The 25437-nt window shown below is 42.4% G+C and overlaps 3 protein-coding genes across 8 annotated transcripts in view; 1 reads left to right on the top strand and 2 right to left on the bottom strand.

Annotated features, from left to right (window-relative positions):
* NFS1 (NFS1 cysteine desulfurase) overlaps window positions 1-13420 on the bottom strand; it is a 35225-nt gene extending 21805 nt beyond the window's left edge. The window contains exons 1-5 of the mRNA XM_062204121.1: window positions 13265-13420; window positions 12631-12740; window positions 11815-11931; window positions 11158-11241; window positions 4971-5123 (exon numbers count right to left, since the gene is read on the bottom strand). Coding sequence (XP_062060105.1) covers window positions 4971-5123; window positions 11158-11241; window positions 11815-11931; window positions 12631-12740; window positions 13265-13361 — 561 coding nt within the window. The 5' untranslated portion in view covers window positions 13362-13420. The remainder of the gene's footprint in view (window positions 1-4970; window positions 5124-11157; window positions 11242-11814; window positions 11932-12630; window positions 12741-13264) is intronic.
* Window positions 13417-14912, top strand: ROMO1 (reactive oxygen species modulator 1). Its single transcript, XM_062204122.1, has 3 exons — window positions 13417-13524; window positions 13712-13842; window positions 14721-14912. The coding sequence occupies exons 2-3, from the start codon at window positions 13712-13714 to the stop codon at window positions 14827-14829; spliced, it is 240 nt and encodes a 79-aa protein (XP_062060106.1). The 5' UTR covers window positions 13417-13524; the 3' UTR covers window positions 14830-14912.
* Window positions 14913-16138: 1226 nt separating this feature from the next.
* Window positions 16139-25437, bottom strand: part of RBM39 (RNA binding motif protein 39) — a 34766-nt gene continuing 25467 nt past the window's right edge. For 2 of the 6 annotated variants that reach the window (XM_062204125.1, XM_062204126.1), the window contains 6 exons: window positions 25065-25142; window positions 22178-22228; window positions 19019-19100; window positions 18115-18220; window positions 17733-17811; window positions 16139-17642 (listed from right to left, as the gene is read on the bottom strand). In XM_062204125.1, coding sequence (XP_062060109.1) covers window positions 17542-17642; window positions 17733-17811; window positions 18115-18220; window positions 19019-19100; window positions 22178-22228; window positions 25065-25142 — 497 coding nt within the window. In that variant the 3' untranslated portion in view covers window positions 16139-17541. The remainder of the gene's footprint in view (window positions 17643-17732; window positions 17812-18114; window positions 18221-19018; window positions 19101-22177; window positions 22229-25064; window positions 25143-25437) is intronic. The other 4 variants (XM_062204129.1, XM_062204128.1, XM_062204127.1 and 1 more) reach the window with 4 other exon arrangements.

Raw genomic sequence — 25437 nt, forward strand, 5'->3', positions numbered from 1 at the left:
CCTTTCCTCACATGATACACAAAAATCAACTCAAAATGAATCAAAGACCTAAATGTAGAGCTAAAATTATCAAACTCTTGAACAGAAACACAGGAGTAAATTTTCAGGATCTTGAATTTGGCAATGAATTTTTAGATGAACACATGACAAAAGAACACATAACAAAAGTAAACATGGGCAGCTTTTAGGGGTCAGTGAAATTGCAGTATAATGTGATCATGGTAACTGTTGCATAACTTTGTGAAAAGACTAAAAAACACTCAACTCTACACTTTACTATTTTCTAAAGATTTATTTATTTATTTGAAAGGGAGAGTTACAGAGAGGCAGAAGCAGACAGAGACAGAGGTCTTCCATCCACTAGTTCACTCCCCAAATGGCTACAATGTCTGGAGTTGGGCCAGTTGAAGCCAGGAGCCAGGAGCTTCTTCTGGGTCTCCCACGTGGGTGCAGGAGCCCAAGGACTTGGACCATCTTCCACTGCTTTTCCAGGCCCAGCAGAGAGCTGGATTGGAAGTAGAGCACCTGGAACTTGAACCAGCACTCATATGGGATGCTGGCATCACAAGCAGTGGCTTTACCTGCCGCACCACAACACCAGCCCCTCAATTACAACCTTTAAAAGAGTGAACTTTGGGAGTCGGCACTGTAGCGTAGTGGGCTAAGCCTCCACTTGTGGTGCCAGCATCCCATACGGGCCCCAGTTCTAGTCCCGGCTATTCCTCTTCAGATCCAGCTCTGTGCTATGGCCTGGGAAAGCAGTAGAAGATGGCCACAGGCTTCGGCCCCTGCACCTGCAAGGGAGACTTAGAAGAAACTCCTGGCTTTGGATCAGCCCATCTCCAGCTGTTGCAGTCACTTGGGGAGTGAACCAGTGGATGGGAGACCTTTCTCTTTGTCTCTCCTTGCAACCCTCAACTCTACTTCTCAAATAAATAAAATCTAAAAAAAAAAAAAAAAAAAAAGAGTGAACTCTTTGGTATATGAATTACATCTTATGTTTTCAAATACTTAAAAAAGCTGCATGTAAAAAAATTTGTGGAGCAGATGCTATGGCATAGTAGGTTAAGCCTCTGCCTACAGTGAGGCACCCAGTATAAGTGCCGGTTTGAGTCCTGGCTGTTACACTTCCTTTTTAGTATTATTTATTTATTTATTTATTTATTTTACAGGTAGAGTAACAGACAGTGAGAGAGAGAGACAGAGAGAAAGGTCTTCCTTCCGTTGGTTCACTCCCCAAATGGCTGCTACGGCTGGTGCTGCACCAATCTGAAGCCAGGAGCCAGGTGCTTCTTCCGGGTCTCCCATGCGGGTGCAGGGGCCCGAGCACTTGAGCCATCCTCCACTGCCCTCCCAGGCCACAGCAGAGAGCTGGACTGGAAAAGGAGCAACTGGGACTAGAACCCGGTGCCCATATGGGATGCCGGCGCCGCAGGCAGAGGATTAACCTAGTGCGCCACCACGCTGGCCCCTGTTCCACTTTCAATCCAGCTCCCTGCTAACAGCATGGGAAAGCATGGGAGACTCAGAAGAAGCTTCTGTCTGTGGCTTCAGATGGGTCCAGCTCTAGCCATTGCAGCCATTTGGGAAGTGAACCAGCAGATGGAAGACCTCTCTGTCTCTCCCTCTCTTTGTCTGTAACTTTGCTTCTCAAATAAATACATACATCTTTAGAAAAAAAAATATGCATATATAAATTTGAATATTAGGCAAAGAAATTATATTTCATACCAAAGGAAATGAGAAATCTCTCAGGGTTTTTTAGTAAAGTGAAAAAAGGTCAAATAATTGCTTCAAAAATAAAAGTTGGGAGGTTGCTATTGTGGCATGGCAGGTAAAGCAATGCCTGCCAACACTGCCATCTCAATGGCAGCCATTTGTGTCCTGGCCTTTCTAGTTCAGATCCAGCTCCCCGCTAATGGCCTTGGAAAAACGATGAAAGATGGCCCAAGTGCTGGGCCCCTGCCACCCACATGGGAGACCCGGACGAAGCTCCTGACTTCAGACTGACCCAGTGCTGGCCGTAGCAGCCATCTGGGAAGTAACCAGCAGATGGAAGACCTCTCTCTCTCTCTCTGTAACTCTGACTTTCAAATTAAAACAAACAAACAAACAAACAAACAAACAAAAAAACCTTAGAAAAAATAAAAGGAAGGAAGAGAGTCAGGGCTGGTGTTGACTCTCTGGTACAGCAGGTTAAACCACCACTTGCAATGCCAGCATGCCTAATCACAGTGCCAGTTTTAGCTCAGCTTCCTAGTTTTGTGCCAGGGAAACCAGTAGAAGATGGCCCAAATACTTCACACCTGCCATCCATGTGGGAAACTAAGATGGAGTTCCTGGCTTCCAGCTTTGGTCTGGCCCAGCCCCATCTGTTGTAGACATTTGAGGAATGAAGCAGTGCACGAAAAACCAGTCTTTCTCTCTCTTTCTCCTTTCTCTCCTCTCTCCCCCTCCTCTCTCTGCTGCTCTACCTTTCAAATGAATAATTTTTTTTTTGATAGGCAAAGTTACACAGTGAGAGAGAGACAGAGAGAAAGGTCTTCCTTCCGTTGGTTCACCCCCTAAATGGCTGCTAGGGCCGGCATGCTGTGCTGATCCGAAGCCAGGAGCCAGGTGCTTCCTCCTGGTCTCCCATGCGGGTGCAGGGCCCAAGCACTTGGACCATCTTCCACTGCCCTCCTAGGCCACAGCAGAGAGCTGGACTGGAAGAGGAGCAACCAGGACAGAACTGGCGCCCCAACTGGGACTAGAACCCGGAGTGCCGGAGCCGTAGGCGGAGGATTAGCCTAGTGAGCCGCAGCACCGGCAATAAATTTTATTTTTAAAAGATTTTATTTTATTTATTTGAAAGTCAAAGTTACAGAGAGAGAGGGAGTGACAGAGAGAAGAAAGGCCCTCTATCGGCTGGTTTACTCACCCAGTGAACCAAGGCCAGGCTAGGCCAAAGCCAGGAGCCAGAAGCTTCTTCTGGGTCTTCAGTGTGGGTAGCAGGGGCCAAAGCACTTGGGCCATCTTCTGCTACTTTCTCAGGCACGTTAGCAGGGAGCTGGACCAGAAGCGAGGCAGCTAAGACTTGAACCTGTGCCCACATGGGATGCCGGCATCGCAGGCAGCGGTTTTACCAGAACACCAGCCCCTCAAATGAATAAATCTTTAAGACATAAAAAAATAAATAAAAATCTAGGGGCAGGTATCTGGGTTAGCAGTTAAGTCACCACTTCGGATAGCTATATTCCATGTGAGAGTGCCTGAGTTCAATTCCTAGGTACTCCATTTCTGATCCAATTTCCTGCTAATATGCACCCAGAATGATAGCTCAAGAGGTCAGCATTGTGGCACAGCAGGTTACACTACTGCCTGTGATACTGGTATCCCATGTGAGCACCAGTTTTAGTCCTAGCTTCTCCACTTCCAATCTAGCTTCTTCTTAACGTACCTGGGAAACCAGTCGAAGATGGCCCAAGTGATTGGGCCCCTATCACCCACATCAGAAACCCAGATATAGTTCCAGGCTCCTGGTGTCAGCGTGGTCCAGCCCTGGCCATTGCTACCACGTGAGGAGTGAACCAGTGGATGGGAAAATCTCTGTCTTTTCTTCTCTTTCTGCAAATTTGCCTTTCAAAATCATAAATAAAGTTAAAAAAAAAAAGTCATGGCTCAAGTGGTTAAGTCCCTGACATGCATCTGGGTGATTCAGATTGAGTATTGTGCTCTCTACTCTGGCGCGGCCCAGCCTTGGCTTTTAGAGGCACCTAAGGAAGAACAAGCAGATGGAAGCTCTCTCTCCATCTTTCTCTCTCTGCTTTTCAAATAAATGAAAATAAATAAGAAGAAATTTAAAAAAAAAAAAAGAAAATTAAAAAATAGAAAAAGAAAATAAATAAGAAAAAACAAATTTTAGAGGCTCGTGTTATGGTGTAGGAGGTTAAGCCACAGCCTACAATGCCAGCATCCTATATGGGGACTGGCTTGAGAACCAGCTGCTCCACTTCCAATCCAGCTCCCTGTTAACATGCCTGGGAAAGCAGTAGAGGATGGCTCAAGTGCTTGAGTTCCCGTACCCATGTGGGAGAACTGGAAGAATCCTGGGGCTCCTGGCTTTAGCATGGCTCTGCCCCAGCCATTGCAACCATTTGGAGAGTGAACCAGTGGGTGGAAGATCTCTCTTTGTCTCTCCCTCTGTCTTTCAAATAAATAAAAATAAATCTTTTTTTTTCTTTTTCTTTCTTTCTTTCTTTTCTTTTTTTTTTTTTTAACAAAGTCAGTTTAACAATCTAACAGTGCTGGAAGGTGGTGGCTAAAGGACTAGTTCAGGGAACAGAGTTTGAGTCCAGAGGTAGCAAAGATATGGGATTCGATCTAGCCAAAGAAGTAAAAGTGCAATTCCAGAGATTGTATAAGGCCGTAGTCAGATAGGAATCTAAAGGACTGATGATTGAATATGAGTAAGAAGAAAGAGGAAAGAAACAATGAATGATGAGAAAGAAGAGTCTGGAGTTTGGTAACAGGACTCTGTCTACAAACTACTGGAATTTTTCTAGGGAATGTTGTATCAAAAATCAGACAAGATGTGGACTCACCACCCAAAATGGACATAAAAGGAAATGGGCTAATAAGGGATTATTCAAAAAAAGCATTCCTTTTATTTTCCCCACAAGAATGAGACACATCAGCACAGGGGAGGTCGGAGCTTTGCCATACTGTGAGTCCCTGGCATCCAGCACATGTGCACAACAGCTCTCATATAAACTAAGGAACATCAGCAAAGCTGAGAAACAAGTCCCCCAGAGAAAAGGACAGGACACACTCAAGGGGAACATAATCTCTTTCGACGCCAGCTCTACTTTTCTAAAACCCACCCTCCCCATTCGATTTGCTCCAAGTTCCAGTGGAGCTTTTAGAGATAGATCTACAGGTGGCACCCACGCTGTTCCCATTTTGTCCCTCCTGCCCAGAGCCACTCCTACCTGCAGGTCGATGATCCCACTCTTCTGCACGGGGAGGTAGGTGACCTTAAAGCCCTCAGCTTCAAGTGAACGGCAGGAGTCCAAGACACATTTGTGCTCTGTCTGGGTGGTGATCAAGTGTTTTTTCCGTGACCTGTAGAACCTGGCCACTCCCTGGAAATTGGTGGTGGCGGAAGGAAGAACATAGTAAGAGCTAGCAATGAGCAATGACTTCAACTCCACTTGTATGGGGGAAAGTAGGCAAGGACAGTGCCCCGAAGCCAGTTTTCTGACAGCAACTGAGTATCCTACAATCCAATTCAGTCCTGACACTAGCAACCCAGAGCAAGTGAAAACCTCACAGACTAAAGGCTTAATCCTACAAGACTGCCCCCATTTCAGATGCTACATGCAAGTACTGAGTGTTTCAACTCCCACACTTCCACACAGGCGGCTACAAATTCAGGACTTCAGCCCTTCAGGCTCGATAACTTGCTGGAACAACTCACATTTATCTTCTACACCAGTAGAATGCACAACACCAAGAGTGAATTCTAACATAGGCTATGCACTTTGGAGGATAATGAGATCAAATAAAACTTCATCAACTGTAACATTTACCACTGTGGTGGGTGATGCTGAATATAAAGAGTGGCTGTAGCCATAGGAACAGCGGATATTTGGGAAACCTCTGTACCTCCCTTTCAATTTTCTGTGAAACTAAAACCACTGTTAAAAATAAAATCTATTGGCCGGCGCCGCAGCTCACTAGGCTAATCCTCCGCCTTGCGGCGTCGGCACACCGGGTTCTAGTCCCGGTCGGGGCACCGATCCTGTCCCGGTTGCCCCTCTTCCAGGCCAGCTCTCTGCTGTGGCCAGGGAGTGCAGTGGAGGATGGCCCAAGTGCTTGGGCCCTGCACCCCATGGGAGACCAGGAGAAGCACCTGGCTCCTGCCATCGGATCAGCGCGGTGCGCCAGCCGCAGCGCGCCTACCGTGGCGGCCATTGGAGGGTGAACCAACAGCAAAAGGAAGACCTTTCTCTCTGTCTCTCTCTCACTGTCCACTCTGCCTGTAAAAAAAAAATAAAAATAAAAATAAAAATAAATAAAATAAAATCTATTGGGGCCGGCACTGTGCTGTAGCAGGTAAAGCTGCCGTCTGCAGTGCTGGCATCCTATATGGGCGCCGGTCCTAGTCCCAGCTGCTCCACTTCCAATCTAGCTCTCTGCCATGGCCTGGGAAAGCAGTGCAGGATGGTCCAAGTCCTTGGGCTCCTGCACCCACGTGGGAGACCTGGAGGAAGCTCCTGGCTCCTGGCTTCAGATCAGCGCGGCTCCAGCCGCTGCAGCCAATTGGGGAGTTAACCAACGGTTAGAAGACCTTTCTCTCTCTCTCTACTTCTCCTCTCTGTGTAACTCTGACTTTCAAATAAATAAATAAATCTTTAAAAAAAAAAGTCTATTAAAATGATAACAATATACAGACAAATGTATGTGTTTAAAAATTTAGAGAAATATACAGCAAATAGTTAAAAGGCATAATCTCTGTGGTTAAATTAAGGAATTCTTGGCCGGCGCCATGGCTCAATAGGCTAATCCTCCACCTGCGGTGCCGGTACCCTAGGGTCTAGTCCCGGTTAAGGCGCTGGTTCTGTCTCGGTTGCTCCTCTTCCAGTCCAGCTCTCTGCTGTGGCCCAGGAAGGCAGTGGGGGATGGCCCAAGTGCTTGGGCCCTGCACCCGCATGGAAGACCAGGAGGAAGCACCTGGCTCCTGGCTTCGGATCAGTCCAGTGCGCTGGCTGCAATGCACCGGCCGTAGTGGCCACTTGGGGGGATGTACCAACAGAAGGAAGACCTTTCTCTCTGTCTCTCTCTCTCTAACTCTGCCTGTCCAAAAAAAAAATTAATTAATTAAGGAATTCTGTTCCATATTGTTTGAATATTTATGATTCATTAAGTCACTCATTCAACTAATATTTACTAAAATTGCTTGGCACCTACTATGTGTCAACTAATTTTCTAGGTGATAGGGTAGTAGCATTAAACAAAACAGTCACGAATAGGTGTTACTTTTAACAACAGAAAAAATCTTAGAGGCCAGTAATGTGGTGTAGCAGATTAAGCCACCACTTGTTATGCCAGCATTCCATTCTGGAGCACTGCTCAAGTCCTGGCTGTGAAGCCTTCCAATCCAAATCCCTGGTAATACGCCTGGGAAGGCAGTGGAAAATCTCCCTCTCTTTTTCTACCTCTGACACTCTTTCAAATAAAATAAATACATAAATCTTATAAAAAAAAAAAAAAGGAAGAAAAGAAAAGAAAAGAAACAGTTCAACACTGTGCTGCAGTAGTTAAGCTGCTGCCAGCAATGATGGCATCCCATATGGATACCAGTTCTAGCCCCAGGTGCTCCACTTCTGAAACAGCACCCTGCTAATGGCCTGGGAAAGCAGGAGAAGATGGCCCAAGTTGCTTGGGACCCTGCCACCCATGTTGGAAACCAGGAAGAAGCTTCTGGCTCCTGGTTTCCACCTGGCCCAGCCCTGGACTGTTCAGCCATTAGGGGAGTGAACCAGTGGATGGAAGATCTCTATCTCTACCTTTCTTTCAGTGTAACTCTGCCTTTCAAATAAATAACATAAATCTTTTACAAAAAAAAATAAAATAAAATAAAGTGACCCAGTGAATGGAAGCGCTCAGTTTCTGTCTCTGCCTCTCAAATAAATAAAAATTGAAAAAAAAAGGAATGATTTGGGAATGGTGAGAGTAGTTCAAAATTTTGTTACTGTTATTTTTCTTTTTTATTTGACAGGCAGCATTATAGACAGTGAGAGAGAGAGAGACAGATAGAGAGAAAGGTCTTCCTTCTGTTGGTTCACTCCCCTAATGGCTGCCACGGCCAAGCGCTGCACAAATCTGAAGCCAGGAGCCAGGTGCTTCTTCTTGGATGCAGGGCCCAAGCACTTGGGCCATCCTCCACTGCCCTCCCGGGCCACAGCAAAGAGCTAGACTGGAAGAGGAGCAACTGGGACTAGAACCCAGTGCCCATATGGGATGCTGGTGCCTCAGGCGGAGGATTAACCAAGTGAGCCATGGCGCCGGCCCCTTGTTACTAGTATTTATAAACAACATAATTTAAATGATCTCTCTCTCTCACACCTTCCTATCTCAGTTACCCACTGTGTGGAATCCTATAATAAAAGATAAATATTTACTCTATCCATCCAGGAGACTTAGAGGAACACCATCACAGTTATTCTTAGCAATCTTTGACCTCTAGGTTTGAGACCTAGGGAGAATTTCAAAGCAAATGTTTTTAAAGTTTTTAAATGTTCCTCAATCCAGAAACCAACCAAATCCTTGGAGGAACCTCCATCCTGACCTAGTGGTCCCTGAAGTCTAAAGGACACGTTTCTGCTAACAGAATCAGAGAGGCTGCTAATTTCTGGAGCCTGTCCTATGCCTTCTATGCTTAGATGAAAGTCAGGGAAACCAACATTGGCAGCAAAGTGGAGACCACTGGTAAGAAGAGGCGGAGTCCCCTTGGACTCTATACCGACTACAATTTCTCAGAGCCTTGGCACTGACTCAACATCCTAGCAACCAGGCCCAGTCAAATGTGATGATGTTCCATGAAACATAACATAGGAATTTTGCTCTGAATGTCCCAAGGACAGAATGACTCAGCCCAAAATAGGTGACCAAATGAATGCCTGTAGAGGGCACCATAACACCAAATACTTCAAAACGGAGCCATTTACTGTGAGAGCATTTCAGGCATGGAAAACCAAGACTCTGTGGCAAAAAAATATCCTACACGAAGATTCTCTGTGAGACCTCAGTGGAAAGAAGGGGCTATCAAAGTGGCATGTACTGGGGACGGCGCAATGGCGCAGCGGGTTAACACTCTAGCTTGAAGTGCCAGCATCCCATATGGACGCCAGTTCTAGTCCTGGCTGCTCCACTTCTGATCCAGCTCTCTGCTGTGGCCTGGGAAAGCAGTAGAAGATGGCCCAAGTCCTTGGGCCCTTATACCCACGTGGGAGACCCAGAAGAAGCTTCTGGCTCCTGGCTTAGGATTGGCGCAGCTCCGGCCGTTGCAGCCAATTGGGGTGTGAACCAGCGGATGGAAGATCTCTCTCTCTCTCTCTGTGTAATTCTGGTTTTCAAATGAATAAATAAATCTTTAAAAAATAAAATAAAAGAGGGATGTACTTTTGGGCCGGTGCTATGGCGAGACCCGGCTGCTCCACTTCCCATCTAGTTCTCTACTATGGCCTGGGAAAGCAGAAGATGGCCCAAGTCCTTGGATCCTTGCACCTGTGTGGGAGACCCGGAAGAAGCTCTTGGCTCCTGGCTTCGGATTGGCTTAGCTCTGGCTGTTGCGGTCAACTGGGGAGTGAACCATCAGATGGGAGACCTCTCTCTCTCTCTCTCTCTCTCTCTCTCTCTCTCTGCCTCTCCTCTCTCTGTGTAACTCTGACTTTCAAATAAATAAATAAATACTCGCTGTCTAACTCTGTCAAAATAAATAAAACAATCTTTTTAAAAAAAGAAGGACGTACTTTTCTCTGAAGGGAGGAGAGAACATCCACTTTGCTTATGGCCATGTCCAAATACTGATGGAGTCTATGTTCTAAAAGGCTGCATTTGGCAGCCCATGGCAAGAGCCTTGGGTGATCACTGACATCATAAATAAGAGTGTTAATTGTTAAAGGAACAACAGAAGTCACTGTGCACTTACTCCCCATGTAGAACCCCTGTTTTTAATGAACTGTACTATGAAAATTAACTACAAATCTTGTTCTCAAACTGTACGTTATATGTTGTGTGTGTGTGTGGGCACAAACTGTTGAAATCAGTGCTTAACCTGGAGTTGGTCCTCTCTATATAAAATGAACCATAAAGAAGGGGATGGGAGAGGGAGAAGGATGTGGGATGGGAGTCAGGGTGGGAAGGTGGGTATGGGGGAAAGAACCAATATATTCCTAGAGTTGTAACTATGAAAAATGCATTCATTAAATAAAAACTTAAAAAAAAAAAAACACTTCACAACAACAACACAACAAAATGGAGAAATGGAGCTATCTAAAGAAAAAGGAGGGGTCAGTGTTGCGGTATAGTGAGTTGAGTCACAGCCTGTGACGTGTGCACCATATATGAGTGCCAGTTTGTGTCCCAGCTGCTCCACTCTCTCAATCCAGCTCCCTGCTAATGGCCCAAGTACTTGAGCCCTTCACCCAGGTGGGAAACCTGGCAATACTGCAGGTTGCTAGCTTTGGCCTGACCCAGTCCTGGCCATTGTGGCCATTTGGGGAATGAACCAGTGGATGGAAGATATCTTTCTCTCTCTAACTCTACCTTTCAAATAAATTAATTAATTTTTTAAAAAAAGTAAAAAATTAAAAGGAGTAAGCAACTTCTCACAAACAGATTTGACTGGAAGGAAAAGGGAGGAGCTGCATTATGGCACAGTGAGTTAAGCCACTGCCTGTGACACAGGCATCCCATTCAAGCAATGGTTTGAGTCCCAGCTGCCCCACTTTCAATCTAGCTCCCTGCTGATACACCTGAGAAAACAGCTGAAGATGGTCCAAGTTCTTGGGTTCCTGCCACACACATGGGAGACCTGGATGGAGTTCCAGGCTCTTGGCTTCTGTTTGGCCCAGCCCTGGCCACTGTGGCCACTTGGGGAGTGAACCAGTGGATGAGAAAGATCTCTCTCTGTTTCTTCCTCTCTCTGTAACTCTGCCTTTCAAATAAACAAATAAATATATTTTTAAAAAAGAAAGAAATGAGACTGCTACGATGAGAACAGCCCCAATATATAAAAGGGTGAAGCTATAGCATGAAGGAGAAACATGCCTAAGTACAAGTGATTCGGGACTTCCTAGTTACCAGATCACAAGAATGAGGAAGAGAGTTCAGTCATCATTATCAACTTTCTGAAGTAGCTGCCACCCAAGAAACCAAGTGGTTAACGGCCTGAGAACCACAGCCTCTCCTACCAACTGCCTCACTGAACTCAGGCCAATAGACAAAGACTTAAAACAGAGTAGACTGCAAAGGACTGAAGGAAAAGCAAACCAGGAGTGTTTTCTCGTCACAATAATGAGGGGTAGGTAGTTGTGAAATATATGTCTGAGCCTAAATGATGGAGAAATACTTCTGTCTCAAGTCAGGAAGACGCAGATCTGCTTCTCTTACCTTAATTGCTATGTTGTTAGACTCAGTAGCACCACTAGTGAAAATGATCTCACGAGGATCAGCTCCAATGAGAGATGCTACTTGCTGCAAGCAAAGAAACAGACACATAACATCAGTTCCCACACTAATGGGAACATCAGTCTAGGCAAGGGACTCTAGACATGGCTGGGCCAGAGCTCTGGAGTAAAAATAGCTCCATAGAAATCTACCAGTGGACCAGGAAGAAGCTCTCTACGTACTAGGGTCAGTGACAGCCCATATCCCAGGCTTTTTACCAGCCCAAAATAATACTATTCTGTGTGGTTTTTCAAATGCACTTATTGAGCTCTCACTATGTACAAGTATTGTGTTCATCAACACTTTACCAGTACGGTCTCATTTAACCAGCTCAGCAACCCCAGGGAACAGGAACTCTTGCAGTCTCCATTTCATATTTGAGAAATTGATGTTTAGAGAAATGAGGTAACTTGCCCAAGGCCTTTTAACTAGGAATTGTGGGAAGTAATCAAATGCCTGCAGTCAGACACCAAGGTGCTGTCTGTATCTCTTCCAGAAAGAATCTGAAACCGTTTCCACCCACTTCTACCAAGAAGGAAATGCCTCCCACAGGCCACTGACCCTCTGTCCTCAGAACCTCCCAGACACCTGTGAACTAACCTGGCGAGCGCGTTCCACAGCTGCCTCACTCTCCCAGCCATAGGCGTGTGTCCGGGAGTGTGGGTTCCCATAGTAGTTGACCAGATAAGGAAGCATGGCATCAAGTACCCGGGGGTCCTGGGCACAGCAGAACAGAATCCCTCGTCACCTCAGGGCCTTCTTTCCCACACTTACATACCCTGCCCCCCACACTCCTGACCAGTCAGACACTGCCTACTGGGGGTTTCTCACATTCTTCCACCTCTTCAGATACTAACCAAATACGACCATAATATACTCCCATTTCCCAAGGGGTCCTACCATGCCCTTTCTCTACCATCTCCTCCATGGTCTACAAATACTTCCTTGATCTGCCGGCTGATGGCTGTTGCTGCAAGTGTTTCCATTCCTGCCAGAAAATGTGACCTCTGAGGGGCTGGGACAGGACAGAGCCCAGGCAAACGCCCCTTGTCACACAGGGATGAAAATTTTCATTAACTCTCGAGTGCTGACCATGTGCTGGGCTGCTTTATGTCTTTTTACCGAGTTGATACCAGCCCAATTTCACCTAGCTATGAGATGGTACTCCTGCTAACTTCAAGAGCCCATGCTTGTTGTAACCACTTCCAATGGGCCTGCCCTGCCGGACTAAACCCAACAGCAGAGCCATTTCCCGTGGACTGCGGTCTAAGCCTCCTGAGTCCTGGCTGGATGCTCTTGCCCGCACATCTCAAGCGGCTCTCACTTCTACACGAATCCAGCGATTTCTGGGCACTGTCACCTCCACTGTTCACTTCCTGTGGACAGCCCTGGGGAAAGATGCCGCTCCATTCTTACCAGAGGAGTTGTAGCTTGCACATCCATATAGAGAGGTCGCAGCACTGCCTCCACCTCCGGAGCAGCGGCTGTGCCTGAGGGGACAGCCGACTCGGGAGCATGGTCCGCCACTGTCAGAAAAACAAAAGGAACGGAGCGGCCAAGTGAGAGCCTGCGGCGGCGGACGCCGGGCTGCGTCAGGGCAGGAGGTGAAAGCGGGATGAAGGCGGTGGTAAATTCAAGCGATGCCGGGGTCAAACGGGAAGGGAAGGCAACACAGCATCAGAGAAGCTCGGGACCCTGTGAAAGGTGGTAAGGGGTAAGGCGGAGCCGGTTGTCGGAGGAAGATGCTGGGGCGATATTTAAATTCCCTGGCTGGGAGTGAGAAGAACTCTCTAGGGGAAAGCCCCGTAGAAGCAATGCGGAGACAGCAGGTGAGGTAGCGGGCTGGGAAGAAGCCGCGGACCCCGTCTCCAAAAGGCGGCTGTCCAGGTCTGCGGCGCAGACAGACTGAGCGCGGCGGACGGCAAAGGGCAGAGGCTCTCAGGCAGCCGGGCCGGGCCAGGAGGTTCCAGAATATCCAAGTGCGTAGGGCGCCCAGGGGCAAAGACGCGCGCCTCCCGGGAGAGTGGCAGCAAGGAGGCCAGGAGCGTACCGCGCAGGCGCAGCTCCCGGGTGGGCACCGCAGGCCTCGCCCCTCGGGCCGCGGTCACCGCCGAGGCCGCCCGCCTCCAGGCGGATCGCAGCAGCATGGTCGCGGCGGCCGAGCCCACCACCAGGCGCGGCGGCCGACTTCGGCCCCAGGCTCCCGGAAGTGCTGCCTCGCGCACCGGAAGCGATTCCTCGGGCCACGCGCGCGCCCCGCCTTGCTTCCCGTGTGAGACGTACAGCTGAGCGACCGAGGCCGCGAGCGAGGTGAGGAGGGGCCGTGTGAGCCCCGCGACCGCGCGACGCGGGAGCCCGAACGCGAAGATGGTGGTGGAGGCGGGCAGCGCGCTGATTTCCCTCCTTTGACTTCCCCGAACCCCTGGGCCCGCTCGCCGCCCTGCCCGACTCCCGGGCTGGCGGCTAGGCCCGCACTTCCCTCTCTCGCGTTCCGCAGATGCCGGTGGCCGTGGGTCCCTACGGACAATCGCAGCCAAGCTGCTTCGATCGTGTGAAGATGGGCTTTGTGATGGGCTGCGCCGTGGGCATGGCGGCCGGGGCGCTTTTCGGCACCTTCTCCTGTCTCAGGTGAGGAAATCTCCCGGCGGCGCCGCGGAACCCGCCCGGCCCGCAGCCCCAGTGGCGCGTCCTTCGTTCCAGTTCCCAGCTGTCCTCACCGCGTGCAGCCAGGAGACTCGGGTGCAAGGCGTCCGTGCATAAGAATCTGAGCTCCAGAGTCGTTCAGCTGCCGGTTTGGTGACTTAAGACAAATTGGAGACTTGAGTCTCTTCAAGTGTAGGGGGAGGTCGGTAACACCACCTCAGGGAGAGGCAGAAATCGAGCACAGCATCTGGCACGTATTAATTAAGTACTCGGTAAATGGTTGCTACTGCTGTTCTGAGTGGGCAAAATGAAACTTGCTAAGCGGCTTTACTGCCTTTGAAAACGATGTACAGATGAAGCAGATATACTCCATACTTGAAAGTCACTTTACCATTTGAAAAAGTTATTCCCATTTTCCTACATTACGAACTATCGTTTACTGAGGATTTACTGGTGCTAAAATACTGTAGTTGTCAAAAACATTCCGGCAAATGTTATACCGCTGATGTAATACTAGCACAGCCTGTGAATTTGCAGAAGAGTCTCCAACCTGGGTCTCTCTCAAATCTAATACCAGAAACCGTTGTCTAAAGATAGGTGTCGTCATTGGATCATATAGAGCCTGAAGTCAAAATCAGCACATGTACTTCACCCCGTGTCTGCTGCCACCAGTAAACCACAGGCAGTTGGCCTAAGAATGTCCAGTAGACCCTAATGGATCTTTGTCATTACCCTAGATGGAGAGATTGGATCTAAGAGATGTCTAGATTTTAACAGGGCTCAATATATATTAGCAGAGTGGAAACGAACAAATAGTCACAAATTTTTGTTCCCAAATGTCCCCATCCTGGTTTCCTCCTCAGGATCGGAATGCGGGGTCGCGAGCTGATGGGCGGCATTGGGAAAACCATGATGCAGAGTGGCGGCACGTTTGGCACATTCATGGCCATTGGAATGGGGATCCGTTGCTAACCAGGGCAATGGCTCCGCACTACAGCTACACCTCCCATCAGTCCCTGCCTATGTACAATAAAATCATCTTTGAGTAGCCTGTATCTCAGAGGCATTATTTTGCTATTCAATCTGTCCATTATCCAGCATAAAGATCTTGTCAACTGAAGAGGCAGGGTGATATAATAAAGTAGGGTTTGTGTCTATTTCTCGAAGCCTGATTCTATTAATCCAAACTTTGGAATTTCTAGGATACCTAGCCCCTTCCACTGATCCTAATCGCGCAATTCAACTCTGTAGGATTGGTGCTATTTTGAAAGTGAAAAATGTTGTCTGTGTTCCTCAAAGTCACATGCTGGAAACATTTTGTGATGTAATGTTCATTCTAAGATGCAGCTGTTACACATATCAGAGAAAATAACCATTGTAAAACATTTCAAACATAAACCACTTTTCGAGCTTGCCTACTGGCAAAACTCGTTTTCTTAAAAATTATTAGATAAACATCACCCATCCATGTGTTCACTCTCCTAATGACCACAAACCAACAGTAGGCAACGCTGAAGCCACAAACTGAATCTGCATCTCGCAGGACAGAAGGGCCCACCTACTTTAGCCAGTGTACTACCATAGTGCATTCAGGCATCCCAAGAGATGTGTAAACCACAGCACCAAAATCCTATCAAAAGTAATTTTCTACTCCGCCATCAATGACAGATTAAGCCTGCTCTGCAGCTCACTAGGCTAATCCTCCGCCTTGTGGCGCCGGCACACCGGGCTCTAGTCCCGGTCGGGGCACTGGATTCTGTCCAGGTTGCCCCACTTCCAGGCCAGCTCTCTGCCGTGGCCAGGGAGTATAGAGGAGGATGGCCCAAGTGCTTGGGCACTGCACCCCATGGGAGACCAGGAGAAGCACCTGGCTCCTGCCATCGGATCAGCGCGGTGCGCCAGCCGCAGCGGCCATTGGAGGTTAAACCAACCAACGGCAAAGGAAGACCTTTCTGTCTCTTTATCCACTCTGCCTGTCAGGTGCACATGCCAGGGCAAGTCTGCTGGATTTTCTAACCTGTCCTGGCCTTCCAGTATTTAAGATTTAAAAATTTGGGTTTTGGGGGTATAATGACACTTTGCAAATACTTAAAGCAACTAGCAGAAAGGATTTCACTAAGCATCCCCAAATTTCATTCACCTGTTGGTGAGCCAATTTTGACCAACCTTTAACAGATAAAATTAAACACTAATAAATGTCATCTCTGCCCTTTATTACCTGACTCAGTTACCAGGAATTATAAACAGGGGGACATATTAAAGCAATACCAGGGAATAATTCTAAAAACAAACATTGAAAGAGTGAAGCCACTGTCCAAAAAAACAATGTAGTCTAGCAGTACATTTATTGCTCAATTTGTCTTAATGGGATGCTATGACAGGTCAATGGGACATAGTGTGTTAATTGAATGTCATAAAAATTTCCATGCAATTTTTCTGAAAACACTTCCCTTAATTTTTTGAAGAGCCCTTAAATAGTAATAAAGCAGATAAATCAAGTTGGGAAACCAGTTTGGACATAAACCATTTTGCATTTATAAATAGTCAAACATTTATTTGACAAAGATTGGTCAGACCACAACGAATGAATGGCAAATTTGTTGTCTTTCCAGTAAACTTGCCAGTTTTGAATACACTACCTTAAAAGGTACATTGCGAAGTATGTAAGGAATTAACATGAACAGCTTAAGGGCAAGAATTTCCCAATATTGCTAACAATGTTTCCCCAAAGGGCAACTACTGATTTACTGCCCAAGCGTAATATCCTCAAGTTATTATGACTTTAAAACATTTGAAAAATGAAGATTTCCTGTGGCCTTTTTAAGAGAATTTTATTTGAGTGGTTCTTACAAAGATTGTTGCAATATGAAAGTCATTTGTTTGATAGAAATATCAAGCTGTCTTGTCAAACACACTGAAGTAACCCAAAAATATATTTCAGAGCTCACAGAGCTTAAAAAGAGCAAAGATTATATGCAACCAGACAAAACCTATTTCTGCATTTCCTATTTCTCACTCAGATTGCTTTGTTTACCAGACAGTCACCAAACATCTTCAGGAAATGCAGGGATCATTTTGTTTGGAATCTTAAAGACACACCAGAACACATAATATTTACAAAGAAACTTTTACAGATACATTAATTGAAAAGATACCATCAAGAAATATAATTTTGAAATCTCCCTTTCTTGCCAAATGATCAGAATGCAAGATGAGATGTTATCCGAACAGCCCTTTAGCTGTCTTCAATTTCCACACAATAAATGTGTATTCCAAAAACCTCTGCTAAATCATGAACCAAGTAGCAACATTAGTGAAATGTGAAATGTACTGTTGTGTAAAAAGTTAGGCTTTTGAAACATTAAAAACATTTCATCTCTCTGCCTTTATACAGAAAGCACACTTGTTCCCCTAGAGCTATTCCTATAGACCTTTAATGTAATTTTCTACACAAACATTTTAAAAGGCAGAACAAGAACAGCTTTGTATACAGTGGGATTTGCTAGTTAGGGAGAATGAGCACACTTCATTCCTGTTTACATTTTTATTTTGTCCAAGGTAACAGGAATTGTATACAAATGACAGTAGACCCTTGCCTCTTTATTTTTATCTAAATAAAAGATAACTCAAGATGAATTCTCAAGAAAGAAAAAAAAGCTATGTACATAGGGACTATATCTTCCTTCATCGTCTACTCGGAACCAGTAGTTGTGTTGCTGTCATAGAATCAGGAAAGAGGTTGTGGTAAGTTGGAAGAGGTACATATGCTGCTGTTATCATTTTACCTGTCAAAAGAAACAAATACGCAGAGCTTAGCATCTCCATATAGTTAAAAAAAGCTGAACAACAATAACTCAGAAAAAAGTTGAACTCACCAGCAAACCATCTGCCATGTAATGCATTCACAGCAGCAATAGCTGCAGCAATTGATGGGCATTTCACATACACATTGCCCTAAAACATGAAAAGATGGTAAACACATTGCTATTTACAAGAATTCAGGTTTATTCAAACAGCCTATAAAGTAATTTGGTGTCTATAACCAGAAAATGTTTTATATACTTTCTCTACTGCCTAATATACATAACTACAACTTGAAAAATTCTTTAAGCTCATAGAATGGTCCTAACTTTATCTTTTGTCTATGACTTATATAGGTAACAAAGAATCAGAATTTCAGGCAGACTTTGAATATTAGTCAATTTGCCTATGGAACCTGCTTAAATAATCTATAAACAGAGTAAAATCTTGATTTACCTGAGCTGAATTCTTGTCAACATAAATATGAATCACTCCTCCATGTTTATTACATTCTTCAATCACATCATCCTTAATCTCTGTATCCCATCCAACTTCTTCTTCTCTGTTAAGAAAGTATCAACCTTCCTTAAAACATTATGCAAATTAATAACATATAAAAGGTATTTTACACATGTATTTGTTGAACTAAAAATTATTGGTTAAAAGATGACTATGTATGACACTGGGACATGAATTTTGATTCCTCAATATTAACAAATGATTAACAGCTATCTTTCAAACAATAAACTAGCAGTTTATCACCATATCAAAGGATGAAATATGGTGTTGTAAGAACATAAGATTCCAGGGTTCTTAAAATGGCAAACCATGAACTTATATAACAAATGCAACCAACAAACTTGCACATTTCAGTGACACTGCACGAAACATAAACTAATCAAAATCAGTTGCGAAACCTACATTTGAACTGGAATGGGGACACCACAACTATGATTCATATAAGCCAGTAAGAGCTTGGATCAATAAACTGCATTGAAATCATTAGGCAGGCACTAAAAACTATTCGTAATTTAGAACATCATGCAATAATAACCAAAAATAAAAAGTTTAGTTTTCTACTATTAATTGATAGAGCTTATATTTATAAACCAAAAGCTGGGAAGAGAGTAAACTGGTGACAGAAATACTGAAAAAGCTTCATAATTCAAATCCCATCTTACAATAAATGAATCCGAAAGAATTAACAATACACATAAAAATCTTAAAATGATCCCCATTGTTTCACTGTTTTCAAATAGGAAAATATATGGGAATATCCTTAATGTTATCTTGTAATAAGAAGTAAATTATCCCTTCTCTCACAAGTAACTCTTGAAACTGACAGAGTTAAGATACTTACGTTTGCGGGTTAAACATGTTAGAGAGTTGGAAACACTGTGTTGCAAGTGGTTGAACAGAGGCTGCAGCAGCTAAAGCTGAGGCTTAAAAAAAAAAAAAAGAAAACGAAAAATTAGTTTCATGGAAAATGCATTAGAGCACCCTTACAAATAATTCAAATTCAAAACCAAAAACCCATACCAAGTGTGTAGGGAAATCAAGACATCTGACTAATCTTACCTAACAATAAGTACTAGGGTAGTCACGTTTAACTAATTTACCTTTTTCACTAATAAAAGTTTTGGTAGTACAACAGTCCGTCAGTATCCTTAGAAACTGGCTCCAGGACCCTGGTGAAACCAAAATCCTTGCATCCTTACGTTTCTAAAATTAACTAGTATATTATTGGTATGTTATCAACCCACATCCTCTTATGTGGTTATAAACCACTTAAGGGCATTTAAGTCACTGACAACTAGAACATACAACAGTGGTGCCATAAGATTATATTGCTGATGGAATATAATAGTTAATTTATGTAAATACACTATGATTTCACATCAAAAGAGGTTGTCAATTTTTACTGTTTTCCTGTACTTAGAGAATGCTCAAGCTCAATATAAAACATCTCTATTTATAACACTTAAAGCAATGTAAATAGTTCCTATGTTGCACTATTAGGAAAGAAAAACAAAGAAACAATGACTGTACACGATTAGTACAGACAATTTTTACCCAAATATTGACATTTTGTAGTGATTTCAATTTCTAGGTGGGTAACCTCCAGACAAAGGGCTGACTGTACCATAATTTTATAGCCAAAAAAAGTATTTGAAACACATCCTGAAATTTCAGGCTACTATTTTTAGAAATTTATCTATGACTTAAATTAACTCAGTAAGACAGTATCTAGGGATAGCACTGGGCACATCAGTTAACACATGGATTAGGATGCCTTACATCTGCCATCACAATGCATGGGGTCAAGTTTGGCTGCTTCCCTATTGTGGCTTCCTAGAAATGTGCTCCATGGGAGGCAGAACATGGTTCAGGTATTTAAGTCCTTGCTACATATGTGGGAAACCTAGATTGAGTTCTTGGTTCCTAAGTTTCACATGTCCCAGCACTGGCTCCTACGGGTGTCTGGGAAGTGAACCACTGGGTGGGGAAAATGTTCTGTTCCATGAATAAAATAAAAATTTAAAAATCAAGATATAATCAATACAAATTAATCCTGAAAGATAAAGGATAAAATGGAAAACTGATTTTTTAGAATTGTTCAATCAACTTCCCTGCCAGGAACACAATTCTTTGAAATGCCAAATAAATGAATACCATTTTCTATTCTAGGTCTCTGCCCATGAATGGTTTTCCATTAAATACATATAATCAAGATCATTTCTTAAAATGACATGGATAAAGCCATCCAATCTTTTCAGATTTAAAATCCTAGCAAAATTAAGTCCTATTAAGAAACTGAATTAACATCTAAGAAAGGCGATGACTTTTCTACCACAATGCAACAAACACAAGAGCAGCCTATTACAGTTTAAAAATGATGGACAGTATGATTTAAAACACATGCTAGTTGGACGTTCCTCCAGTTCATTATGGTTTGCGCAAAGTATTATCAATGGCTGTACTATCAAAACTCACCGTAATCATATTATTTGACCAAATTTCATTCCAATGCATAACAAAAAAGCTAAGGATAAAACAATGCATTAGAAAGTATAATTAAGTGAATCACCTAAGCATCAGATATATTCCACTGAACAGAAAGTAAGACTCGGTGTGAAATACATCATAAAACAATGAATTAAAAGTGCTCTTGCTGCTTTGTATTTCCTTTAATCAACAAGTGTTTTCATCCATTAAGCATTATTTTAAATTAAAAGAAAAATGCTTAAACTAACTTGTGTTAGAATCTATTGGGAAAAGCTGAAAAGATACAAGAGTGCTTGTATTATAATTAAGAAAAAAAAATGAACGACACTCTGTATAGCTTGCAAAACAAATGAGATGTTAAAAATTATCGACAGCTTAAATCATTCCTCTTAACTTTGATCATAAACTAAGAATACAAAAACTATCAAGAAAATGTATTATGACATTCTGGTATAACCTTGACCAATGAGGAATCAAATAAAAAAAAAAGGAAAATCATCTACTTTTAAAATGTGTTAGCAAAAGCAGTATTGAGCCCAACCATCTCATACGCTGTAAAATTAAAATAAAATAAATATTTAAATCAACTGTAAAGGACACATGCATGGCATCTTTCATATAGAATCAATTCCTGAAAACAATTTTAAATGGATCACCATAAAAGATGGTTCCAGAGTTGTAGAGCAAAATGTTATCTTATCATGTGGCATATACATATTTAATAACAAATACTATGCAAATGAGGCTGGCATTGTGGCGTTGCAGCTATAGTTGTCACCTGCAACACTGGCATCCCAAATGAGCAATTAATTGTTAGAGAGAGTACTGGCTACTCCACTTCTGATCCAGCTCCATGCAAATGCACTTGGGAAAGTCCAAGTGCCTGGGCCTGTGCCACCAATATAGAAGCTCAAGATGAAGTTCTGGGTTTAATGATTGCAGTCATTTGAGGGGTGAACCAGAAGATGGAAGATCTCTCTCTTTCCCCCTCTCTAACTCTGCGTTTCAAATAAAATCTTTAAAAAACAGTGCTACTATATTCTAATTTTGTATAGTAATTTGTTTCAACCTGAAGAATGCATGCAAGTTAGGATTGGATGAAGCTCTTTTTTTTTTTTCATACAAATCACTGAAATTAAGAATACTACTAACAGTAAAAAGTTCATGATCTTGCAGTACTGTCATCATCTTACATTAAATGCAGTCCAGATTTCTCAACCTGAAGGACTCCTCTACTACAAAGACAATACTCCATTTGTGACTTTTAAATAAGTCAGGTAGTCAAGAAACATGAAAATGCTGAAAATTTTAAGCAAGCTAAAGCAAAAACAAAGAAAATGGACAGAGTTTTCATTTGTCCATTAAAAATCTGGACTAAGTGTGTAGAAACAGTTTACTCTGTTTTAATGTATCCTATTATGTACCATTCTGTCAAAATCAGGAGAAAGTAAGTATTGCTACATTTAACTCTATTTCAAAGATAAAAAAATAATGTATAAACAATTGAACTCACCTTCAGTCTGTTGGGAAAGTCTTGTTTGCAAATCTATAACAAAAGAGAATTCTACAGCTCAGTGCAGGAACAATGAAGAGCCTCAACTAACAGGGTAAATGTCAAGAAAGCATTAATAAAAGAGGACTATCATAACAGGGTTTATTAAAATGAACTTATTACCAAAACCTGGCAGCAACACCTCCTTCCCCATTCCTCATTGACAAAGCTCTGGGGCCTTTTTTCCCCCCTGCATCCTAAGGAAGCTTTTCCTATTCCTACCACCTAGCAGTCTCAAATTTACTCAACCACAGTACTCTTCAGATGGGAATAATGGGAAATGGGGAGGGGGGGGCATACCAGAAAGAAAATGTGTGAAAAACCCTGATCTTGAGAATTCAATTCCAAGTACTTGAGAAGGTAGTTTTTGCTTAAATGAAAGGATTTGATACTTTGATATGTTATAAATAAAATCACTACAATAACACTACAATAAAAAGCTAGTATGTTCAAATGATCTCCCAACATAGTAGATAATCAGGGATGGCGCTGTTCCAATCCAACAACACATACATATCATTTTAAGGTTTAACCTATCAAAGCTAACATAGAAGATGACAATTTGATTAAGGTTTTCTTGTACAGTCTTAAATTCCAATCAGACAAAAATAAAGTCAACAGGGTTTTCTTAACACTCTAATGCAGTGCAAGAAAAATATATTATGTTAAAAATAAACAGTGATTTTTAACATGTATTTTCTCATAATCATAGCATTTCTATAGGGAAAGGCATCCTACAGGAAAACTCCTATGGAGTGAAAGGGTAGCAAATCTGAATTAACACAATACCACGTTGCTGCTAATGCTGAATTGACGTTAAAATGCAGAAGATTACAATGTAGATATTCTTTAGCTTCAGTAACCAAATTTTCATTAAAATGTGCTTGAATTCCATCTGAATTTTTTGCTGGAGACAGAAAATGATAATGAAACATGGGCAAAAATGAAGAGAGATCTGCAGCCCAAGTTATATGCAGATATATATACCTGGGGGTTTTCTAGGTGCTCAAAACTGGCATCTCAAGGAAATGAAGAAATTTAACTGGTGTATACAGAAGTAACTTGAAGATATGATCATTGTAACACTGCCAATAAACTAAATTATAACACAATTTGTTTTTTCCTAAAATGGGAAAAAACGTATGGATACCAGACATCCATGCTATTTTTAGTAATTATGAATCCAATCATAATTCGAAAAATTATTTTCAAGGATATTTCAGACAAATTAGGAAACAAAGCATGGATTTTATAAAGAATTCTAACCTATCTTAGTCTATTAATAAATGATAAATAAATATGAATAAAATGGTGACCCATCGATGGTTCCTAACAACAGCATTAATAGACTTTTGGTATTTAAGAGCCTCAAGCACAGTTAATACTTAGCAATCTGAAATGGTTTTAACTGAAAACCATTTGGAAAAATAATTACAAATATGCACTTTAAATTTTATTAATAATCGATATGGATATATAGAATTTTAGTGTGCACAATATACAATGTATTCAGGAAGTTCGACAATAGAAGAAATAATGGCTGATGGGATTAAGAATGGTTAACCCTGAAAAACCTTCAATTACCTAAAGATAATGTTTATGAAAAACAAGCTAGGGCCTAACATTGACTATTTAGAAATGAATCCTATTTCACTATATCAATTCCTTAAAAGCAAGGAACAGATCTTGATAACAGGACTCTATAGTGCTTGGCAATCAAACATTTGCTCATTATGAAGAATGGCCTGGGAGCGGAAGATAGACCTCGCCAGTTAAGAAGCCAGTAAGAAGGACCTGAATGCCTTGGTTTGACTCCAGATTGTAGCTACTTGCTCCTGGAGACCTTGGGAAAAACTCAAGTGCTTGAATTCCTAGCATGCATGAGGAGACTTTAATTTTAACTCCTGACATTGGATGGGGACTAATCTCAATTAACTTTGAAACTGATATGATTCTCCTCATAAAAATACACTAGCATTGTTGTCAGGAACTCTAACTGCATATTAAATTTCAAGTCCTATAATTTGACAGGAAGATTAGACCAGAGGCACATCTTCTGATTAATCACTAAAAGGCAAACAATAAAAATCCCTCAAATAATAATATTTTAATAGCATTAATGATCCTCTGAAGAGATGGGCTCCTTATTTCAATAGAAATCAAACCACCACAAAAATGGTTTCTTGTGTTCACATTATGGTCTTAGATATAAAACAGATATCTACATTCATTTAAAAAGATTCACTTTGTAACTAAGTTCAAAGGACTGATTTGGAACACAAAGTGTCATAATTTCCTAAGATAAGTATGTCCTGTCATTCAAGATCCAAAGTACACAAAGCTCCTTTTACCCGTTCTAAAATCATGTCACTATTATTCCAGATTTTAATCCTACCCTATTTCCTAGATTTAGGGCAAGATTATGATTTATAAAGTCAAATTTCAAGTAATTAACAAGGGACTGACACCTAGTTTGATAATTAACTTTTGCACCTCTTTGTCTACCTCATTTAAGAACCTCATTCTCCAACTAGAAACCTACTGAGCAAAGATTTTTCTCTGCACTCACAACTGCAACTGTATTAAAGCATAATTTAAAGGCCTCTGGACATTTTCAAAGCTCAAATATTACAAAGAAACAATTTAACAAAAGTAGAGAATTTTAAAAGAGCTAACCTTAACACTAGAAATTTACATGCTAAAAATAACCTGAAACTCTAGAACTTTATGTTAAAAGTACTTGATGAATTGAATTCTCAGTTAAGTCCTTTTAAATGCAAAAATTTGGCAAATTTTCGAATTAGATGAAAAATCAATGATTCCAAATTAGAAAAGATTCAATTCCTACCTGCCACAGCACCAAATGCCAAAGAGCCACTCATTTGCAGAGCTTGCTGTGCTGCTGGTGGAATCTGCAAACCTGTACCTGAAAAACAATGATCTCAAGATTCTTACTAAGTTAATAACAGAATCCAAATTATCTGGGTGCTTAGTGTTAAGCAGCAAAAGAAAACAGGAGAGGGAAAAAAAAATGCCAACTAATTTACTCCTAAGTAAGAAGATACAAATAAAGCAAAAAGAATCCTGTAACTTATGTGATAGTTTAAAAGTTTATCAACAGATTAAATTCCAACTTTAATTCAGAGCCTTATTCCATACAAATACATGGGGAACATCAATTGAATATGTCACAAAAATTTTGCCATTTCTGAACAGGCATT

The sequence above is a fragment of the Lepus europaeus genome, chromosome 10, assembly GCF_033115175.1.
Source record: "Lepus europaeus isolate LE1 chromosome 10, mLepTim1.pri, whole genome shotgun sequence".
NCBI lineage: Eukaryota > Metazoa > Chordata > Mammalia > Lagomorpha > Leporidae > Lepus > Lepus europaeus.

Bases quoted from the DNA above. Each gene is read 5' to 3' on its own strand.
- ROMO1 (XM_062204122.1), top strand. From the start codon at position 13,712: ATGCCGGTGGCCGTGGGTCCCTACGGACAATCGCAGCCAAGCTGCTTC. The intron at 13,843-14,720 runs GTGAGGAAATCT...TTTCCTCCTCAG, and splicing joins GGCACCTTCTCCTGTCTCAG to GATCGGAATGCGGGGTCGCG.